Source organism: Lipotes vexillifer, unplaced genomic scaffold, assembly GCF_000442215.2.
Source record: "Lipotes vexillifer unplaced genomic scaffold, Lipotes_vexillifer_v1.1 scaffold1055, whole genome shotgun sequence".
NCBI lineage: Eukaryota > Metazoa > Chordata > Mammalia > Artiodactyla > Lipotidae > Lipotes > Lipotes vexillifer.
The window spans coordinates 1,392,115-1,411,739 of NW_006785407.1; the positions used below are offsets into that span (position 1 = coordinate 1,392,115).

Below are 19,625 nucleotides of genomic sequence, written 5' to 3' on the forward strand. Positions count from 1 at the left end.
GCAGGAATGAGAGTAAACATTGTGCCATCCAAACTCTTATATAACTTCAGGAATTTTTGTTTTCTGTGCCCTGGGGGGTACCATAGAGAGGAAATCTAGCCTACCAGGCTTTACAGAGAGAAAATTCATTGATGAGAATATATTAGATATATAAGGGGCTTTATCAGTTTGAGTACATCCATTCTAGCAAACCACAGTTATCCTCAATGTATTTGCGAGGAAACCAAGGATAAAAGTACTGTGGTCAATCTCGATTCCTCAGCGAGAGCCATTTGTAGGACCAGGGATATCATTTACATCCTACTCATTAGGAACCAGGGTTATGCTTAAGCTCCATGGATTATAAGAGAATATTTGAATTATAACAGCAGAGCATCTGTAAATTAATATTAAGGAGAATTACCACCATAATTAGATCTTGGGAATGCACTCCATCATTGCTTGCCCTTCTGCTACATTCAAATAGCATCCACACAAAGGGAAGTGGACACTGAAATTAAAATCATATTAATCAATCTTTCATTTCGCACAGGAGAACTAGAATATGCGTGCTTAAAATCTGACCCAGTAAAGTTAATTTGGGGGATTCTATGAGATGAAGAGGAGATGGTGCCTAACACTCTCAGGTGCCTGTCATGGTCGTCACCTGATCTATGTCTGGGCAACAAAGGAGTTAATGTACGCAGTTATTCGATGAGAAATTTGGTTTCTCATACACGTGACATGTAGAAATTTGAATTTAAATTTCATCCTCCCATTAATTTCTTCTCCAGTCCCTCCGGATGTCCTTAAGATGCACCTGTCATTCACCCTCTTCCTACCTGCTACCCCAAGACTTCATCCATGACCCCAAGCACTTTGAAAGACAGACATTTCTATTTATTAAGCATGTACATAATTTTGTCTGTCTTTTTAAAATGCTTTTGGATAATTCACAGTGATTTATAGAAATAATTTTAGAGTGCATTTCTATTTGGTTTACAAATAGTTGAAGTCTTTCACATGATTACCAAACATTTAAAGCAAAACTCTGGTTCACGGAATATCTAGAATCTCAATTCTAGAATGTCTGTAATATAAAAATGACTATTTCTTAAATCCATGTATCACAGACTTCATACTTCTGCCATGCTGTAGTCATGGGATTGGATAAGGCTGATTACTATACCATGTGCAGTGTTATGCTCATACACCAGCTCCTGGAAAATAAAAAGCCTGATTCATAGTGTTTTCCAATTTCTAAGTTGTAAATACTCCCACCATGACTGCTTTTAAGATACCAATGGGTTAAAAACCAGCTTGCAAAATTCCTGAAAGTTTAAAAATCAGTTCTTGCAAGCCAGTACTAGCTGACTCCAGTCAGCTTGGAACCCCACCACCAGGTTTCCAAGCCATTTAAACGCATTAAGAGGATTGCCAAGAAAATGTTTAACTCATGTAAGAGGGCAAGTTATATTGAGCTATTCATTTACGTGAAAATCATCTATGCTCTAAAGTCAATGTTTACCCCATGTAATATGGGATTATAAGATTTTACATTAATTAACACAACAGCAGTAATCATAACAAAATAGGTCCCAAGAACATTTAAAAGTTTTCAGAGAGCTGTATAGAAAATTCTAGAACTTGGACTACTTTTTGAGTTGGAATTCTAGTTTCCCCATAGTTAGACAGCCAACTCACTGTTGTACTGACTTGCATTGACCATTTGGGTTCTCTCTGCAGTTACAGAATTTGTTGGGCTGAGCTACCGGAGAACAGTGGGGATTTTTTACCAAGTGGCCTTTACGGTTGGGCTCCTGGTGCTTGCTGGGGTGGCATACGTACTTCCGCACTGGAGGTGGCTGCAGTTCACAGTGACTCTGCCCAACTTCTGCTTCTTGCTCTATTACTGGTAAGTCCATGTGGAACCAAGAGGAGATAGACTGAAATATTTTATTTAGCTAAAAAGACTGTCTTCCCCAATGCACACCATCCTTCGAATCTAAGATATCCTTCACTCTTCTGTTTCACAGGAAACCCAGGTCCATGTTTCAGGGATAAAAATCATAAGCTTTAACCTGTCTTCCCCTCTGGAAATCAGATGTTCTTTCACTTTGAACTTAAGAGTTTTATGACTTGGATCTCACATTTTTCACTTTATTTTTGTGGTGTTTAAAGTAGCTTCCAGTAGCCACGATACCCTTTAAAAAGACTGACAATATTATTGTTCTTATTCTGCCCCTCCTCAGAAGAAACTTCAGGATAGAGAAGGGGAAGTATGGCACTTTTGTTACCGCTTCCAATACCATGCCAAAAGCAGACATCCCCAATCAATCACAGCAGTCTTTATCCCAGATAAGGCCAACATGGAACCCCAGAGAGACCATACCAATCAGTCAGAGTTATCAGGGCAAGTGAAATATGTCTGTCACCCCTGCCCAAGGGAAACATGGGAAACAGTAAAAACAGAAGAAACTATCAGAAACTCCTAATGAAAAGCTTACCTGAGATAAAGCAAGAGGGATGCTAGATTATCAACCGAATCTCTCTCCTATGAAAAAACCCACTTATTTAGCTCCTGGACATATCTACCTGTCCTTCCCATAGCTGTCTTGTCTAAGAATTAAACATCTCAACCCTTCCCAGGAAGCCTATTTCTCCCCCCAAAAGCCAGGGAAACTCTGAGAGTGATCCTTAGTTTCATCCCTATATCCTTTCTACCCCCTTTATGTCTCTGAAACCATCCCTCTTTTCCCCTGTTCTCATTAGGAATCCATTATGTCTTGCCTGGATTTCTGGGTAGACTCATAACTGGTCTCTTTGGCATCAGCTTTCCCATCCTCTAATCCACGTTTCACGCCGCATTGTAAAAATGCAGGCCCACCCCGTTACTCTCCTGCTTAAACGTCTTTCAGTAGTTTGATTCCCTTCAGAATAAAGACCTAGGGCTTTAGCATGACACAGAAGGCCCACCTATTTTCCAAGTTCTGACTATTTCTGAAGCACTTCTTGCCACTTTCACTCAATAGAGTCAAATTTAATTTTCTTACAATTCTACAAGCTCCACAGAAGAGTAGAAAATAAGTATTTGGGGTGTTTTGTTTTCTTCAGATAAATATTCAGAAGTGGGATTTCTGGATCATACAGTAGTTCTAATTTTTTTAAGGAACCTCCATACTGTTCTCCATAGTGGCCATACCCATTTACGTTCCCACCAATAGTGCACGAGGATTCCCTTTTCTCTACATCCTTGTCAACACTTATGTCTTGGCTTTTTGATAACAGCCATTCTGACAGTTGTGATGTGATATCTTGTAGTTTTGATTTGCTTTTTCCTGACGATTAGTGATGTTAGGCATCTTTTCATGTGTTTGTTGGCCACCTGTATGTCTTCTTTGGAAAAATGTCTATTAGATACTCTGCCCATTTTTAAATTGAATTGCTTGGTTTTCTGCTATTGGATTGCATGAGTTCTTTATATATTTTGGATATTAACCCTCTACCAGATACATGGTTTGCAAATATTCTCTCCCATTCAGTAGGCTGCTTTTTCATTTTGTTGATGGTTCCCTTTGCTGTGTAGCCCCTGCACAGTTTTATATCCTTTGTAGATCCAACCAAACCTCACTGTGTAAGATCCCTCACAGAAATCTGCTATGACCCCTGGGGGTGGGTGTTCAGTAAGATTTTCCCCGCCACTTAACAGCATTGATGACACTTTTTCTGTGCCCTAGGTGTGTACCTGAGTCTCCTAGGTGGCTGATCTCCCAGAACAAAGACGCTAAAGCCATGAAAATCATTAAGCACATAGCAAAGAAAAATGGAAAATCTCTGCCTACCTCTCTTCAGGTGAGCCAGCAGCTGAAGTATAAAATCAGGGAACAGTGAAAAGGAAGATTTGGGAAAACCATGCATTGTCTCAATGGGGAGTGGCAGAAGCGGCCCACCCACCATGTGCAACAGGATATTTCTGTTGTACTAAGATTTGTGGTTCCCCGGTAGAATATTTTAAGCAGATGGAAAACAAAACTAAAGGAAAAGCCAAAAGTCTTTTAAAAGTCAAATGAGGAGCTTCTGTCTTGTTCACCTCTCGACCATGTTGCCCCTTAGGCCCCGGTACTCAAAGTCTTGTTTGCCTGTGTGTCCATCAACATCCTCAGGGAGGGAGGTTTTCCCCAGAGGGAAGAGTCTTCAAACACAAATAATTTCTTAGAATTTTTTAAATTGGGGATAGAAATTATCCCAAAATATTTTAAGCAACCCCTGCCTTCCTGAATAGAACAAATTACCGAAGTGTTCATTTTCTCTGCATTTAGTGTTTCGCCTTTAGCGGACCTCATCACCTTTAATTTAAACCTTTTCATCTGACAAGGCTTGGAAAAAAGAATATCAAGCTTATTAGGAATTTATACTGAAATAAGAGTAAGTCATTTCTGATGAGGCTCTAAGATGAGTGACCTGTAAGAATTTGAGATTGACGTGGCATTTAGAGTGAGGATTTGTGGGGCTCAGGGCTCTTTTTTCTTCATTTCCTCTCTGGTTGCTGGGTGTTTGGAATATGTATTTTTTGCCAAGAATGACAGGCATAGCACTGATTCTTGGATTTCAGATCCTCTCAGAAACTGGCCAGGGAATAAGGCACACGTGGGTCACTGTCTCGCTCAAGGTCAGAGTTCACGTGAGGGTGGTAAGTCTGGTCACTGCTGGGCTCCTGGAGACTTCTTCCCCTCGTTCCTGGGTCTTTCACACAACATCACGTGTTGCTCCAGGAAGGAGACAAAGGGGAGTGGGTCACACAAGGGTTCTGCTTCCTGAACCCTGGAGATGAAATGTCCCCTCCACCATCTACTGTGTCATCTAGAGTAGGGCTTCTCAATTCTGTGCACAGGATCACCTGGGGACCTTGTGAACATGCAGATTCAGGTTCCATCTGTCTGGGCTGGGGCCTGAGATCTTTCATTCTAACTAGCTCCAGGCGATTCCGTTGCTGGACTGAGTGCCAGGGTCCCAGATCACTCTCCTGACCTTTGGGCCACACACTGGTCCAGGTGTGCACAGAGGGCGTGTCAATGCCCTCAGCCCTCAGGGCCACTGGGCTGGGCCTTGATTTTACCCCACCCGCTTTACCAGCAGTATCCCTTTATATACGTGCATGAGTTACCTCACTTCTCTGTAGCCCAGCTTCCTCTTCTGTGAAATGGGGTGAAAAACGTAGACCTAACTTGTAGGGTAGTTGTAATGATTAAACAAGCTAATGTGCGTGAAGGGCTTAGCTAGTCCTGGGCACATTAAAAGCACTCAGCAAGTGTAAGGCATTACGTTCCCTGGATGACCCTGGGACGCCATCATGAAATATACAAAGCTGTTCCTATTTTTTCTATTCTTAGAGCCTCGGATCTGATGAGGAAGTTGGCGAGAAGTTGAATCCTTCATTTCTTGACTTGGTCAGAACCCCTCAGATAAGGAAACACACTTTGATCTTGATGTACAACTGGTAAAGATTATTTTTCACTTTAAAATCCCTCCAGGGGCTTCCCAGGTGGCGCAGTGGTTGAGAGTCCGCCTGCCAATGCAGGGGACACTGGTTCGTGCCCCGGTCCGGGAGGATCGCACATGCCGCGGAGCAGCTGGGCCCGTGAGCCATGGCCACTGTCCCTCCAAATTCTTTTAATCTGAATCAGCCACATAAAGGGAGGGACCAAGAGTACCTTCAAAATATAGCCTGGGGGCTTCCCTGGTGGCACAGCGGTTGAGAGTCCCCCTGCCGATGCAGGGGAAGCGGGTTCGTGCCCCGGTCTGGGAGGATCCCACCTGCCGCAGAGCGGCTGGGCCCGTGAGCCATGGCCGCTGAGCCTGCGCGTCCGGAGCCTGTGCTCCGCGGCGGGGGAGGCCACAGCAGTGAGAGGCCCACGTACTGCAAAAAAATAAAAATAAAAACATAACCTGGGTCTAGTTAGCATCAACAGTGGATTGCAAGTAGGCTCATTTATAGGTGGTTTTCCTGAAATCATTTTTCTCAGGCAGTTGTTGAAATCAGCTTACAGTCCCAACGCATAGATCACTACATTCTCAACCTTGGCTTTCCCTTAAGAATCACCTGGGAGATAATAAAATGCCAAGGCCAGACCCCTCCCCGACAAGGATATGGATTTAATTGGTCGAGGGAAGGGCCCAGGAACCAATACTTTCAAAATCCTCCAGGTGATTCTAATATATAGCCAAACTGAGAACTATTGGTATAGATTAATTTTTTTCAATTGAAGTATAATTGATTTACAATATCGTGTTAGTTTCAGGTGTACAGCACAGCAATTCAGATATATATATATATGTGTGTGTGTGTGTGTGTGTGTGTATATACATGTACGTGTATATATTCTCCTTCAGATTCTCTTCCCTTATAGGTTATTACAAAATATTGAGTACAGTTCCCTGTGCTGTACAGTAGGTCCTTGTGGTATAGATTAATTGATGATGAGTGTACATCTCTCCTGATTGTACAAGGCCTTTTATTTTTCTTTTCTACCTGGAGAAAATAAATAAGTAAACTTCCCGAACAAGAATAAACCACAGGAACAGATGAATCAGTTTGCAGGGCAGAAATAGAGACACAGATGTAGAGAACAAATGTATGGATATCAAGGGGGGAAAGTGGCAGGGGGTGGTGGTGGTGTGATGAATTGGGAGATTGGGATTGACATATATACACTAATATGTATAAAATGGATAACTAATAAGAACCTGTTGTATAAAAAAATAAAACAAAATTCAAAAATTAAAAAAAAGAAAAAGAATAAACCACAGGAATAATCCACTGGCTCCACAATCCAATAGCAAGCCTGACCGTCCTCACCGCCTGCAGGCTGCTCCAGAGCCCTGTGCCGTGGGCCCTGCAACAGCCTCCTTTGCTGCAGCGTGCTTCCCTTCACCGGGCGGCATCCCTGGGACGACTCACATCAGCTAAAGGAAGCTTCACGGTCACTGACAAAAGCAAAGCTCATCAGGAATTAATTTAGCAACCTTCACAGTATTGCATGTAAAATGCTTCAGGGAAATTTGGCTTCATTATCCTTTCTTTTTCTGAGTAATTGTGATTCTTGCTAATCATCCTCATATTTTCCGTTACAAACAACGAACATTTTTAGGCAACAGAACTAGATCAAGATATTGCTGTATCGTCAGAAGATAAATCATCAAAAGTGGGCCTGTACCCATTTGGGAATTTGGTACCCATTTGGTCTCCTGGGTTCCTAATATTTGGATTAAGTAGTCAATCCCTGTGATTTCGACTGCATTAGAAGGCCACAAAGAGAAAAATAATTAACAACCACTAAGAGCTTGATAGAGTTTACTAAATAAATCACTCTAGTAAGACATTTCTTCTTGCCTTTCAATTTGGTCAAGGAATGTTAGCCTAATTCTTCCCCTCTCCTGGTTCTGGGGCCACAGCCAGCCCCCACAGTGGGTCAGATGGTGTTAAAGCAATGGAATAGAGGGAAAAGCACTAATAAGAGGACAAAAAAAAAAAGGTGATCTACAATCAACCTTTCAAGGACCTGCTCCTGGTGCCTGGCTTGACCTGAGCTCTCCTCTTTGCTCAGGTTCACGAGCTCTGTTCTCTACCAGGGCCTCATCATGTACACGGGCCTCGCTGGGAGCAACATCTACCTGGTCTTCCTCTACTCTGCCCTGGTCGAATTCCCGGCCGCCTTTATCATCCTCGTCACAATTGACCGCGTGGGTCGCCGTCATCCATGGGCTGCATCAAATATGGTGGCAGGGGCAGCCTGTTTAGCCTCGGTTTTTATCCCTGAGGGTAAGTGTCGGGCCAAGCTGGGGTCTTGTCTTCCAAGGCCCTGAGAAGAGGGGGTATTACAGCCCTTTGAAAGAAAGACCATGTCATTTAACATCCAAGTCAATTTGGAAAGAATGAACAAAATATCTGGGGCCTTCCTGAGTGAAGCCATATGGCAACTCTGCCTTTAAGAACAGTGGCACCCAGTGGTTGCCTGATGTAATATAATAACACCCAGTGGTTCTTTGATGTAATATAACAAGAGAGGCTAGGAGGACCCATGCCACAGGCCATCGAGCTGGCCCAGAGCAGGGATTAGAAGACCACAGAGAGAAAAATGCTATTTTTGGGGGGTGTACGCTATTCCTTTCAGGTGACTTCTATAGACTAAAGTTGGTGCAACTTTGGAAGCTGGTATAATTGTGTTGTCATTAATGACTGGGGTCTAAAGTGAAGAGAGCATCAGAGTTGTGTCTGAGGCTAAAACAAAAAGACATGGGGGCTTTTGCTGAATTGTCCTGAGTCTGTAAAACAACCGACTGTGCATTCTTGTCCCATTCTGGAGGGTGTGCACTTTCTCCTTGCAAACGCCCCTGGGGCACTGTTGGGAGACCAGGGAGTGAGCGCAGCATGTGTCAGCCGTGTGTTTTCCCCTTCAGATCTACGCTGGCTAAGAGTTACCGTCGTATGCTTGGGTAGAATGGGGATTACAATGGCCTATGAAATGGTCTGCCTGGTCAATGCGGAACTGTACCCCACACGCATCAGGTGAGCACATTCATTTCCTTCAGCATGAAGAAAGCAGCTGGGACATTTGTTTACTGGTGAGAACGACCACAGGTGCCGGCAGAGGACACCGTACTTTTTTCTTCAATTTATTTTATTGAAGTCTAGTCGATTTACAATGTTGTGTTAACTTCTGCTGTACAACAAAGTGATTCAGTCATTATATATATACACACACACATTCTTTTTCATATTCTTTTCCTTTATGGTTTATCACAGGATATTGAATCTAGTTCCCTGTGTCCCTGTGCTGTACAGTAGGACCTTGTTGTTTCTCCATCCTATATATACTAGCTTGCATCTGCTAATCCCAAACTCCCAATCCAGCCCTCTCCTGCCACCCCCTCCCCCTTGGCAACTACAAGTCTGTTCTCTATGTCTGCGAGTCTTTTTGTGTTTTGTAGATAAGTTGATTTGTGTCGTATTTTAGATTCCACGTATAAGTGGTGTCATATGGTATTTATCTTCCTCTTTCTGACTTACTTAGTATGATCATCTCTAGGGAGGCAGCTTACCTTTCAAAATGCAGGGTAAGAGAGGTTGACACCATTTCAAGGCAGTATGCAGGTCACACCTCATGCTTACAGGATAGGGTAAAACACAGAAACCATGTGATGAGAACAGAAGCTATTGAATTGCCAGAGAGGGATGACCAAATGTCAACAGGAGGCAGAGTAGCCCAAGCAGGAGCATAGAACAGAGCTGGGGAGACAGTGATGAAAGTAAAACATGAAAATTGTCCCCAACACTAATTAAAAATCTTCAAGAAAGTTCATATAAAACCAGTACAACAGAATATGAATGGAATTATGTACCATGTATCATTTATGTGCATTGACAATCACATGTAGACTTTCAGTTCACACACACATTTTAATGATTTGCGGAAGTATTTATCTGGGGGTGGGTGGGAGATAACCACTGTCCTTTGATAAGTCCAAGGATGCATCAGTGTCCTGTGTTTCAGGAACCTTGGGGTCCTTGTCTGCTCTTCCATGTGTGACATCGGGGGCATCATCACGCCGTTCCTGGTCTACCGGCTCACCAGCATCTGGCATGAGCTTCCACTGGTGGTTTTTGGTAAGAAATCCTCCGAGATGTCTTTGAATGAAAACCTATTTTTAAGACGCCTCCATGTTTCTACCTCGAAACAAGTGCTATGTTTGCAAGTAACTACTAAGTATGACCAGTAATTGGTACTACCAGTAGCATAGTAACACTAGTATTACTAATAGTATTAGCAGCTGCCAACACTCAAGTCTGGGAGCCCATGAGGACTTATGCCCATAGAGGTGCAAAGTCAAGGGAGAGTGAGGTGGAGTTTCCCCTGAAGAAGACCCTTCTGTCCTCACTGATTTCCACCCCTTTGTCCAAGAGCTCACTCTTTCTTTCTGCCTCCTCTATGCCCAGATGTAGAAAAATACAAACGGTTTTACTACGTTACTTCAAAAAAGGCGGTTAAAATTTCGCAAAGGGCAATTTCAAAACCCAGGGGAAACAAAGACCAAGAAAATGCGTTAGAATAACAGGAACACCTGTGTGCGTGCTGGGCACCCCGGTCCTCAGATTCCTTGGCAATTAGATTTAAGGAGCATGGGCACAGCTCTTCCCTCTGACCCTGAAGGATGTACAGACACTGAGCCTGCCTCTCCCTGACCAGCCCACAGGAGAGAAGGGGAGGGACAAACCTAATTATCAGCACATGCTGAACGCGAGTCTGGAGACCGTGAAAGGGGCTGGGAATCCTGGGCGTTCCCATTGTCTTTCCCCACAGCGGTAGACGGAGGGACAGGTCCTCTCCTTCTGTGCGTCCATGCAGACACCGCTCCAGAGCCATACACGTTAACACTCACCTTGTCAGTGTTAGCCCCAAGGTCTCGATGGACACATTTCAATCTTCTTTCAGACGCATTCTGAGTCTTTATTTATTTATTTACTTAATTTTGGCCGCGCTGGGTCTTCGTTGCTGCAGGCAGGCTTTCTCTAGTTGCGGCGAGCCGGGGCTACTCTTCGTTGCGGTGCGCGGGCTTCTCATTGCGGTGGCTTCTCCCGTTGCGGAGCACGGGCTCTAGGTGTGCGGGCTTCAGTAGTTGTGGCACGTGGGCTTAGTAGTTGTGGCGCACGGGCTTAGTTGCTCCGCGACATGTGGGATCTTCCCGGACCAGGGCTCGAACCCGTGTTCCCTGCATTGGCAGGTGGATTCTTAACCACTGCGCCACCAGTGAAGTCCCTGAGTCTTTCTTTTAATTTGACAGAAATGTAACACTCTTCCCCATGGGCATACAAGACTTAATCTGGGGGGAGGAAGGGAAAGCCCAGCTCAGATGCACAGCAGGGGGATAGCGGATGGTTCTCCTTAGTGCCATGCGTTGTCACACACAAGTGTCTCTGCTCATTCCCTTCTTCTCAAGGGATTTGTGAAGGGAAAATTTTCTACTGCCGTAGATCTGCCAGCGAAAGCTCCAAACCTTTGCTAGAACTCACCCTTGAAAGAGACCCAGTGAATGTCTCCGCATTCCAACTTAATAACAGGATGGCCCAGGTTGATAGAACACGAGCTCTTTATTCTGAGATGACCAGCGTGGCTGGCCCTGCTGGGAAGCACATGCCCCAGACTCTTTCCTCCCCCAGCTCTGGCCAAGGGACCTGAGCCCAGAGCCCCCTTTCCATCCTGGGGAAGCTCCCTCACACTCTCTGGATCCTTCCTTCCATCTCAATCTTGCGCACTCCCTTAGGTGGGCAGTGAGTGATACGTGGGTCAGCGGGACATTTCTGGGTAGAAAATAGATACTTCATTAGTATCTATTTTGTTTCTCTTAGTACCATTTAACCGAAAAATTGCTAAGTCCAGACCCAGAGGATCCCCCCATACCCAGACCCTCCCTCGGACCTTGCCTTTCCATCTAAAGATAAAGGATTTTAATTGCATTTCAACATTGAAGTAAAAACTCAAAGACAATTCCCAATTTTATTTTGCTGGCAGTTTCCTTCTCTCACCAACCTTTAATAGCTAGCAGGAAGCAAAACTAACAGATTTACACATTTTCTTTCTCTTTTCACACAATAATGGTGTGCCAGTTGTGCTCTTGAAATAGCCAGAAATGGTCATCTAGAAGCCTGAAAACCAACAAATAAACACATTGGAAAATCCTGGTTGAAAGAGCACTGGAAAAATTGATAAGTGATATCCTAGTTAATTAGGCCTATTTTTGCAAATATAAAGTACTAAATGGATGATAATTTGATTATCTAATACATTATTCACAGTTCACTCACTTCAGAGAATCGAAGCCAGCTGAATATGTCTCTTGTTTGCATGAGTTACAACCAAGTGAATCTCTTGAGGTTTGGGGAGATCTTGAGAGGTTAACTATTTAGTTCGTGCCATGTGCCAGGCACTCTTCTAAGCACTTAACAAATATGAATTCATTTCAGCCTCTAAACAAGCCTTTGTGGTGGAGATACCACCCCACTTTCTGTCAGGGAGTCTGTAGTATCAGGGGGATCATAGAACTTCTCAGGGCTCTGAGACCAGTACTCGGGGTGTCAGTACTAGACCCAGGTGCTCAGAGCTACAGCCGGTGCCCTGAACCACTGCACACTGGAGGCCTGTATTTCTGCCAGTTTTAAGCGTGCAAAAAGTGGAGTCCAGCAGGCATTTTTTGAAACACCCCAGCTAGCGAAGAACCCACATCCTACTTCCTGCATTCAACGATGGAAAAATATATAAAGATGTAACCGTAAATCCTAAAATCTTAATGGGAATTTAGAGAAACAAAAACACCAACATCTGCAAAAAATTACAGCTGGAGACAAAGGAAAAAAGGAATAAGAGAAATTTATCCAATACCTGAATCAGAACAGAAAGGCCTAGCTATCTGAAAAAGACTATATATATATATATCCATATATATATATATATATATATATATATATATCCATATATATATATATATATGAGTCACTTTGCTGCACACCTGAAACTAACACAACATTGTACATCAACTATACTTCAATTTAAAAAAATAAAAAGCAAAAATAAATAAATAAAAATCCAATAAAAGGCCTGGCTATACTATTTAATGCTGTTATGAAATAATGCGTGATTCATTACTTTTATTTGCTAGTAATGATCCAAGTTTCTGACTCATTTTCATTACTGAGTGCTTTATATTGGCAGAGCTATATTCTTTCTTTTCTTAGCATTGGTTATTTTTCAGAGTTATTTTCTGACTCCAGAGTATCTTAATGTCATGGCAGTTTCCTCTAGCCTAGAATAACCTTGACTCAAAATGTTAAGTATTTCATTTCCCTATAAGGAATTGCAATCCAGCAGAGTTTGGAATGGACAAAATATTTATGATGGGGAATAGGGCAGTCAGAGATAGCAAAGGAATCTGTTAAGTATAGGAAATCAGCAAAAAAAGACAAACTTTTTTTTTAAGAAATAAGGAGAGCTTTCATTATAGAGCCAGCATGGGTCAGTTCTGAATGTGATTTGTGTCTGTTGGTTTTCAGCTGCAGTTGGCCTGATTGCTGGAGGACTGGTGTTATTGCTCCCAGAGACCAAAGGGAAGACTTTGCCTGAGACCACTGAAGAAGCTGAAAACATGCAGAGGTAGGGAGCTGGGATTCCTAAATGAACTAACTATTCAATACAGCTTTTGGGAAAACTCTGGAGCCAGTTGTAAAAAAAGATGAGGTTGAACCTATGCCTCACACCGTACACTGAGATCAATTCACATGAAATCAGAGACTAAAATGCACCAAAAAGGAAACACTAAAAGAATGGAGATACTATGGGAGAATACCTTTTAGCCTTTCATAGTGAGGGAGGTCTTTAAAATTTGACCACAAATATCCAGGACCCATTAAAAAGAGTTTGCCTTCATAAAAATTTAAAATTCTATGTTGAAAAACTACCATAAACTTAAAAGAAATAGCAAGCTTAGAGAAAATATTCACTCCTTCATGAAGGGCTAATTTTCCAAATATATAAAGAGGACTAACAAATCCATAAGAGCAACTCCTCAACAGAAAAAATGGGCAAAGGACTTGAACAGACAATTTAGTGAAAGAAAGAAAAAAACAGTTCCAAAATATATTAACATATGCCAAATCTCTTTCATAATAAGAGAAGTGCAAAGTAACACCGCAGTAATAGCCACTGAGGTTGTTAAAGATCAAACTGCTTGGCAACGTACAGGTGACCCTTGAACAATGCAGGGGCTAGGGCTGCCAACACCCTGTGCAGTTAAATTCCACATGTAACTTTCAACTCCCCCAAACCTTAACTGCTAATAACCTGCTGTTGACCAGAAGCTTATGGATAACATAAATAGTTGATCAACACATATTTTGTATGTTATATGTATTACATACTGTATTCTTACAATAAAGTAAGCTAGAGAAAAGAAAATATTATGAAGAAAATCAAAGGGAAGAGAAAATACACTTACAGTACTATACTGTATTTATCGATACTGTAAGCTTATATCGTCTGTTTATAGACAAATTGTCAGCACCTACATTAACATTGTCTTATATGATACAAAACACTGTAGACGTTATATGTATTCCTAACACTAGACATCAAAAATGAAAATATAATGCAAAAAAGAAGTCCATATTTATTAACAGATATAGTGACTCAAGCATTGAAAATGAAGAAGCAGAAACATGATTGCTTCATGGTCGCCTAGTGTAACGGATAATACAATTGGTTCATGGCAGCCTAGCCTATGCGCTACTGAATGAATTGATATAAAATGTTTATGTCACACAGTATTACAGTCATATTCATAATGCAGTATTGGAAACATTGTTACACTTTTTAAAACACCACTCACCTGCGATGATAGGCTGATACACAGTTTCTCCAATACGAGCGAGAAAGGCGTATCGTACGATAATGTAATTCTTTGAAACCAAAATTATAACACAGAAAATGAACACTTTAATTTTATATTAAATATCACTCACCTTATGCCTATGTAAGGATAGACTAATGTCTACATATACTTTATGCATTCATGACATGCTTAACTTTGTCTTAATTTTTTCAATATTTCTAGGCTACATGGTTCATCTGAGAGCTTTTTCAAATCATCACAAAATGCCAAAAAAATTTCCAATATATTTATTGAAAGTGGACCACATAAGCAGACCCGTGCAGTTCAAACTCGTGCTGTTCAAGGCTCAGCTGTACAATGTTGGGAAAGGATGTGGGGAAATAGGCAGTATCCTACATCGCCAGTAGGAGTCAGATTTAAAATCTCTACGATGGGCAATATAGCAATAGTATCAAAATTACAAATGTGCTTATCTTTTTACCTAGCAATTCCACGCTTCTAGGAATTTACATGTGCAAAATGGTGTATGCACAGGATTATTCATTCAAGCAATATTTTTTATGTAATGAAAGATTGGGAACTTTCAATGCCCACCGATTGGGAGACCAGTTAGATAAATTATGGTATGTTGGTCAATAAAATACTCCCTAGTCATCAAGAAGAATGAGGCAGCTTGATATACACTGATAAGGAAATTCTCCTACGGGTATTATTAATGAAAGAAAAGTAAAACATAGAAAAGTATAGAGTCTATCATTTGTGTACAAAGAGCAAAAAACATATATATTAAATATATATACAATTTACTTGTATCTCTGGAAGAATATGCATATCATTGATTGTCTCTGGAATTGGGAGGCTATGGGATATCAGTAGGAGGGAGACTTTTCAGTGTATTACTTTATGTACTTTCTGGATACATATGAATCTATTTAAAAAGTAACCTTAACAAATCTAAATAAAGAGAATCACATATGACACATTCCCCATGAATCTGTTTACATGATATGCTTAGATATTACTGTTTATTTTAACCATATTCCATTTTTGGCACCATGAACTGAACTGAATTGTATCCATGCTACAAACCCTTCACATTTCGCAAATTAAGCACTTGGGAAAGGTCAGAGCAGAAGAATCACAGTGGTCTGAGGCTTTCCCTAGAACTTGGAAGAGGCTTTGAATTCAGCCAGATGTCATGCACTGACAGCCCACAGGATACAAGGGTCTCAAGAGCTTTGCTTGGCCCCCATATTAAAGTGGGAAATCCACATAAACTGAATTTCCAGGATGTTTTTTAAAAATCAGAGGATGGGGTAACACTGAACAGGCATTTCCTCCTGTTGACAATTCGCAGGACCTGAGTGGTGGCGGCTCAGCTCATAGAAGGGCATGCTCACTGGAGTCGGCCACAGACCCGCATTCCCTACATCCTGTGCCTAGGACACTTCTGTTTTCCACCTGGCGAGTGTAGACATTTGAGTTTGAGATCCTTGACCTTGATCAACCAGCCCCCATAGACCCCATCTCAGTGCAGTTTGCCATGCACACGAGTGCCTCCCCTTGAGGACAGAGACTCTACCCCATTTACGGCCGTGTCCCTAGAGGTAAGCACAGAACCTGGCACACACAGAGCAGGTGCTCACCAAATATGTGTGGAATAAATGGAGAGCTCCTTCTATAGCATATCCCTAAGTGACGTTCCCCCAGGCTTTTCCCAGCCAGCTCCAGCGTCAGGAAGGCAGTAACATGTGATGGCGAGGAACAGGCCAGGTCTGATGCCGAAACCTGGCCTCTGTGCACCGACACCAAACTGAATCTCAGAGGCTAGGACCAGGGCAGCTGGCGCTTAAAAGACCCGAACTCCCCAAAGGCTTTCAGGGAAAAGTTTATAAAGACAGGGTGAGGGTGGGAGTTTTATGGGGTGTGTGATCAGCTCATGGAATGGCATGTCATTCAATAAAAGACTCCAACCATTCTGATTGGTTGATGGTGAGGTAATCGGAAGTCAGCATCATCAACCTGCCAGTTCCAGCCGGTCTGGGGTCTCCGTGCTTGTGGGCAGCATTCAGTTCACTTCTTCCACCTGGTGGGGGTTTCAGTATCTGCAAAACAGCTCAAAGGACGTGGCTCGGGATATTATCTGTAGTCCTTAGGGAAGAAATAAATGTCCTTGACTTTGGTTACTGGCGAACGTATTATTATTTTTTCTTGCTTGACTGTGTTCCTTTCTTTCTGCATTTTCTCACTTGTCTGATTAAATTTATTCTTTGCCTAAAGTTTTTCTACAGACAAAAGGCAGGCAGAGGACATGGGTGGGAGTCTATTCTGGGAAGGCCTCATAGGGTCCTGCTGGGTTATAGGTCCTCACATTTCCTATCGCGTGGCCTTAACTCCTCTAGGCCTCCGTTTTTCTTCTGTAAATGGGCACAACTGTTCCTACTCATTGGATTTTTGTAATGATTAAATGAGGTAATACATGTAAAGAGCCTGGCCCTTAGTAAATGTCCAGTAACCACCGGGAGTATTCATAGAAGTTTTCATAGCTGTTCTATAAAACAGGAGAATATGTACCCAGATGATTTATTGGAAATCAAATTTTTAAATACATGCCGAATGGTTTTTGAGATAGGGAAGTGCAGCTCAGTGATATACACTTACACCTATACTTGAAAGAGCTTTCCATTTTCATCAGGCTGGTTCAGAATAGGCTAAAGAGATATTTTAAAAGATTATTCGTGTTGTTATTTTATATTCTCGCTGATTATGTGACCTACAGATACCTCTGTGAAGATTTGCACTTTCCTATTTTCTGTATCACATATAACCCAGTTCACTTTTCAAAGATAGAAGACAGACCTGTAAGACTCGGGGCTTCTTTGTGAGAAGATGGGGACTGAGGCAGAGGTGGGCAGAGACTCCCCTGCAGCGAAAGGTGAGGAGGGGCAGCCTGCAGGGGGCAGAGGCGGCCAGGAGGGGGCGCCTGACCGCAGTTGGCCCCTGGGGTCAGGCAGCCTCCTAGCTCAGGAAAATCGACCCAGGCACACCATCCCAGACACTGAGCGAGAGCAGAGAGAACAGGAAGGGCAAGAGCCCCACTACCACCCAAGTCATTCGGTCCCTGAGCCCATCCAAGGTACAAAGAGAACTTTCTGGCTTACTAACATACACCTCATTTCACCACTGCAGCCTGTTTCCTTTTCTGTAAAATGGGGTCACAGCAGCTAACATGTCCTAAGAGCTTTCACTAGTGCTTTGCAAGCCCTTTTCATGCATCACCTTATTTAATCCTTGCAACAACCTATGCAATAGGTAGTATTATTAACCCCATTTGACAACAGGAAAACACAACAGGGCAAGAGAGATTTGCCCAAAGTCAGTAAGTGACAAAGCAAAAGTTCTCGTTCTGGAAGCCCAGGGCCAGGGCTCATGGACATGCCTCACCTCAGAGGGCTGGGTTCACCCAAGGTGCCCGTGCTGAGCTGTGTTCAGGTACCAGTCACTGTGGTGGCTGCTGCTGCTGCTGCTGCTGCTGCTGCTGCTGTTGTTGCTGCTGCTGCTGCTGTTGTTGCTGCTGCTGCTGTTGTTGCTGTTGTTGTTGCTGCTGTTGCTGCTGCTGCTGCTGCTGTTGTTGCTGTTGTTGCTGTTGCTGCTGCTGCTGCTGCTGTTGCTGCTGTTGCTGCTGCTGCTGCTGTTGTTGCTGCTGCTGCTGTTGCTGCTGTTGCTGCTGCTGTTGCTGCTGTTGTTGCTATTGCTGCTGCTGCTGTTGCTGCTGTTGTTGCTGCTGTTGTTGCTGCTGCTGCTGCTGTTGCTGCTGTTGTTGCTGCTGCTGCTGCTGCTGCTGCTGTTGCTGTTGCTGCTGCTGCTGTTGACATGGAGACCCTGGGAGCTTGGCTGATGAGCATGGGCCCCTGCATCTGGAGTCTGAGAGGACCAGTGATTTGGGTGAGCTTCTGCTCCTCTCCACGTCTCAGATGGGTCCAGAGGCTGAGGCAAGACTAAGCCCCTCCAAGTCAGGGGGATTCTGTGAGGAGCTGCGCCCCAGGAGCAGCCCCACGCCAGATTTCAGTATTATCAACAGAAACATGTCAAGAGGGCTTGGCTGGGAACAGCACAATGAAGAAAGCAGCATTTCTGCCCTGAGTATCAGCAACATCCTGGTGTTCATAAGGACAAGATGACTGAGAGAAGTTGAGATTTGAACACGTTTTTGAATTGGTTTTTTACTTATTTACTTTGAATGAAAAGTAAATAAACTTTGATAAAAATAATTTCTCAAGTCTTATTTGCAGAACTGATGATAACAGTGTCTATATTTTGCAGTCATCATTTTTAATTGATAGAAAATTAAATGTAGACATTTACCACGTTCTCTATTATGGAGAGGGGTGAAACACCTTAAATAAGGGATGTAGGCCAGTCCCACTGCTGGGAGAGACTTTTAGGTGTGACTCCATCCACGTTACCTATTCACCACGCTCTGTCCATTTTCTTTTTGAGCATCACCACTGGGAACTCTCTGCAAGGCTGATCCTGGACAAAGCTTATACCCACTTTTTGCTCCATTTATCTATTATCCACTTTATTTTGGTTTTCAGTTCCTCATAATCTCTTTCCCCCTCTCCATTTTTGTTTTATTATTGCAGACCAAGAAAAAACAAAGAAAAGGTAATTTACCTCCAAGTCAAGAAGCTAGACACTCCACTAAACTAAGAAGAGAGAGCTGCTCTGGTTTGCTTCGATTAAACAAGGCCAGAGTCAGAGATTTCCACTCTCATCACGAAGCCCATACAACTCAACCCTACTTCTCTTTGAACACTGCTGACTTCGATCAATAACCAAATGGAGTTTGCTGTGCTGCTGTATAAAATCTGCCTATGGGACGAGGTCCCGCAATCTTCCCTTGCTTGAACACTTTCAATGACCTCATCTTACGTAGGTACCCTAAGAGGGAATGCCTGTACTCCACTGGACCAGATATTTCCAAGGTAGATGCTAGAATGTCCCAAGGGGAGAAGTAAAAAGTCTGTCTAAGAAAGAGATAGCTTACACATGAAAAGAATGTCAAGATTTTGTAACTTATATCAGCAGAAATCTGGCTAAGAGTTTAGGAATGAATTGTAATGGTACTAGGCCCAGGAGGATGAAACATAATCATGGATCGGGTCAAATTTATTGACATGAGTGATCTAAGCCAAGATTCTAGATTT

At 42.8% G+C, this 19,625-nt stretch overlaps 1 protein-coding gene across 1 annotated transcript in view; it reads left to right on the forward strand.

Moving 5' to 3' along the window:
* SLC22A2 (solute carrier family 22 member 2) overlaps positions 1-19,222 on the forward strand; it is a 28,062-nt gene extending 8,840 nt beyond the window's left edge. Inside the window, exons 5-12 of the mRNA XM_007457581.1 lie at positions 1,726-1,894; positions 3,717-3,831; positions 5,370-5,476; positions 7,584-7,798; positions 8,437-8,545; positions 9,531-9,643; positions 13,082-13,181; positions 19,062-19,222. Of these exons, the coding sequence (XP_007457643.1) occupies positions 1,726-1,894; positions 3,717-3,831; positions 5,370-5,476; positions 7,584-7,798; positions 8,437-8,545; positions 9,531-9,643; positions 13,082-13,181; positions 19,062-19,128 (995 nt within the window). The 3' untranslated portion in view covers positions 19,129-19,222. The remainder of the gene's footprint in view (positions 1-1,725; positions 1,895-3,716; positions 3,832-5,369; positions 5,477-7,583; positions 7,799-8,436; positions 8,546-9,530; positions 9,644-13,081; positions 13,182-19,061) is intronic.
* Positions 19,223-19,625: the final 403 nt, after the last annotated feature.